General features: G+C 37.6%; 1 protein-coding gene across 5 annotated transcripts in view; it reads right to left on the bottom strand.

Moving 5' to 3' along the window:
* The window catches only part of STIPL1 (GC-rich sequence DNA-binding factor-like protein with Tuftelin interacting domain-containing protein), a 3,502-nt gene extending 2,402 nt beyond the window's left edge, over positions 1–1,100 (bottom strand). The window contains exons 1-2 of one of the 5 annotated variants that reach the window (XR_014339369.1): positions 880–1,100; positions 1–767 (exon numbers count right to left, since the gene is read on the bottom strand). The exon at positions 1–767 is cut by the window's left edge and continues 2,059 nt beyond it. Coding sequence is in view for 1 of the 5 variants with exons in the window: in XM_082886094.1 (XP_082742220.1) it covers positions 1–771; positions 880–945 (837 nt within the window). In the remaining 4 variants the exon portion in view is untranslated. The other 4 variants (XR_014339370.1, XR_014339368.1, XM_082886094.1 and 1 more) reach the window with 4 other exon arrangements.
* Positions 1,101–1,617: the final 517 nt, after the last annotated feature.

The following is a 1,617-nucleotide window of genomic DNA, read 5'->3' as shown; positions in this document are numbered from 1 at the left end:
GGCCTCAATTGGAGCGACAATTCCTTGCTCATTTTTTCCAAGCCCACCTCCTTTGTAACCCATCTTCTCAAGCAACTTCATCCCAATCCCTTTAGTGTGCTTCTCGAATGCACCTACATCACCAGGCTCTGGTTCTCGCCTTCCAGCTCCAGATTGAGATTGAGATTGAGATTGAGATGCAGATGCCTTGGCTAACTTCAATTTCTCTCTTTCCCTCTCACGCCGCTGCTGTGCACCTTCCTTGATCTTTCTGCCAAAAGCAGTAGGGAGGAAGTCGCCATCGTCGTTGTTGTCCTTGTCCTTGTCCTCGTCTATTTCTTTCTTGGTTAATATAGAAGAGCTCGAATTAAAACCCAGACCAACACCGAGACCAGAAGAAGAACCCCCGAAGAAGCCTAAACCGGAGGACTCGGCCGAAGCAGCATTTTCAATTCGATCCTCGTCCTCTTTGGAATTGCGATCAATCTCTTGGTTGGGCATGATGGTGCCGGTGGAGACGAAATTGACAGGTTTTGTGAGGTCGGGTTTTCTGGAGAGATCTTTCTTTCTGTGCTTCCGGGAAGAGGAACCATCGTAATCATCATCATCGACAGCGTCGGAATCGCTGTCAGCGAAGACACCAAAGAGGACGTCGTCTTTGGTCTGACGACGCTTGTCTTTGCGCTTACGGTAGTAGAATTCACCACCAATCCATTGACCATCTTCGAAATCGTTGTCCGTGCCAAACCTTTCCATATCCTGATACTCCTCCATTTTTCCCTTCACTTCTTTCTCCACGCAAGAATAACAAGCAATCAAAAGACAACTCAACAGAAACCCTAGAAAATTTTGCAATCTAGTTTCTCTCAACAAGGGAACATATTGGAATTGAGTACCAACCTGATTTGTTGAGTCGAACGAATCTGCAACAGAGAAGGATTTAAGGAAGGGAATGGAGCATCGCATCGACGGCTAGCGCAAGCTCTAGACGGTTCGGTGTGACGGCAAATTGGCGCGGCAATGGGGGTGCTTGCTCTAAAAGCCTTCAATAAACCTAATCAGGTGACTAGGGTTTGTATCAAATTCTCCGATTCTTTGTGTTTCAAAACACTTTTAGGCATAGTTTGGAAGTTGGTTTTGGTGGGTTAGCGTAAAATAGTCAAAAAAAAAAAAAAATAAATAAATAAATAAATAAATAATAAAATAGATTATTTTAGTCTTAAAAAATAAAATATTAAATTTAATTTATAATTATTACATTTCTCTTTCACAAAAAAAATTAAAAAAATTAAAAGGTTAAAAAATTCTTCTTAAATCAGACTTTTTAACTCCAAACTAAAATAACTAAAAAAACCAACCCACTTTCTAAACGGATGCTTAACTAGTTTTCTACCCCGTGACGGAACGTCGACCGAGCCAAGTCCACTATATATTAAAAAAATTAAAATATTTGATAATTAAATTAAATTATATATTATATTTTTTAAATAAATATATTAATATTATTATAAATTTAAAAAAAAAATTGTCTATGGATTGAGGAATTTTTTAAATAAATTCAATTATACGTCAATACAAATATGAGTTTCAATAAAATAAAAATAAAAATAAAAGTAAAAGTTTAAATCCTAACAAAAA

This window comes from Camellia sinensis, chromosome 1 (genome assembly GCF_055761805.1).
Source record: "Camellia sinensis isolate YWXY chromosome 1, ASM5576180v1, whole genome shotgun sequence".
Taxonomy (NCBI): Eukaryota; Viridiplantae; Streptophyta; class Magnoliopsida; order Ericales; family Theaceae; genus Camellia; species Camellia sinensis.
Note: the sequence above shows the minus strand (reverse complement) of the source record. Positions and strands in the feature narration are given on the sequence as shown.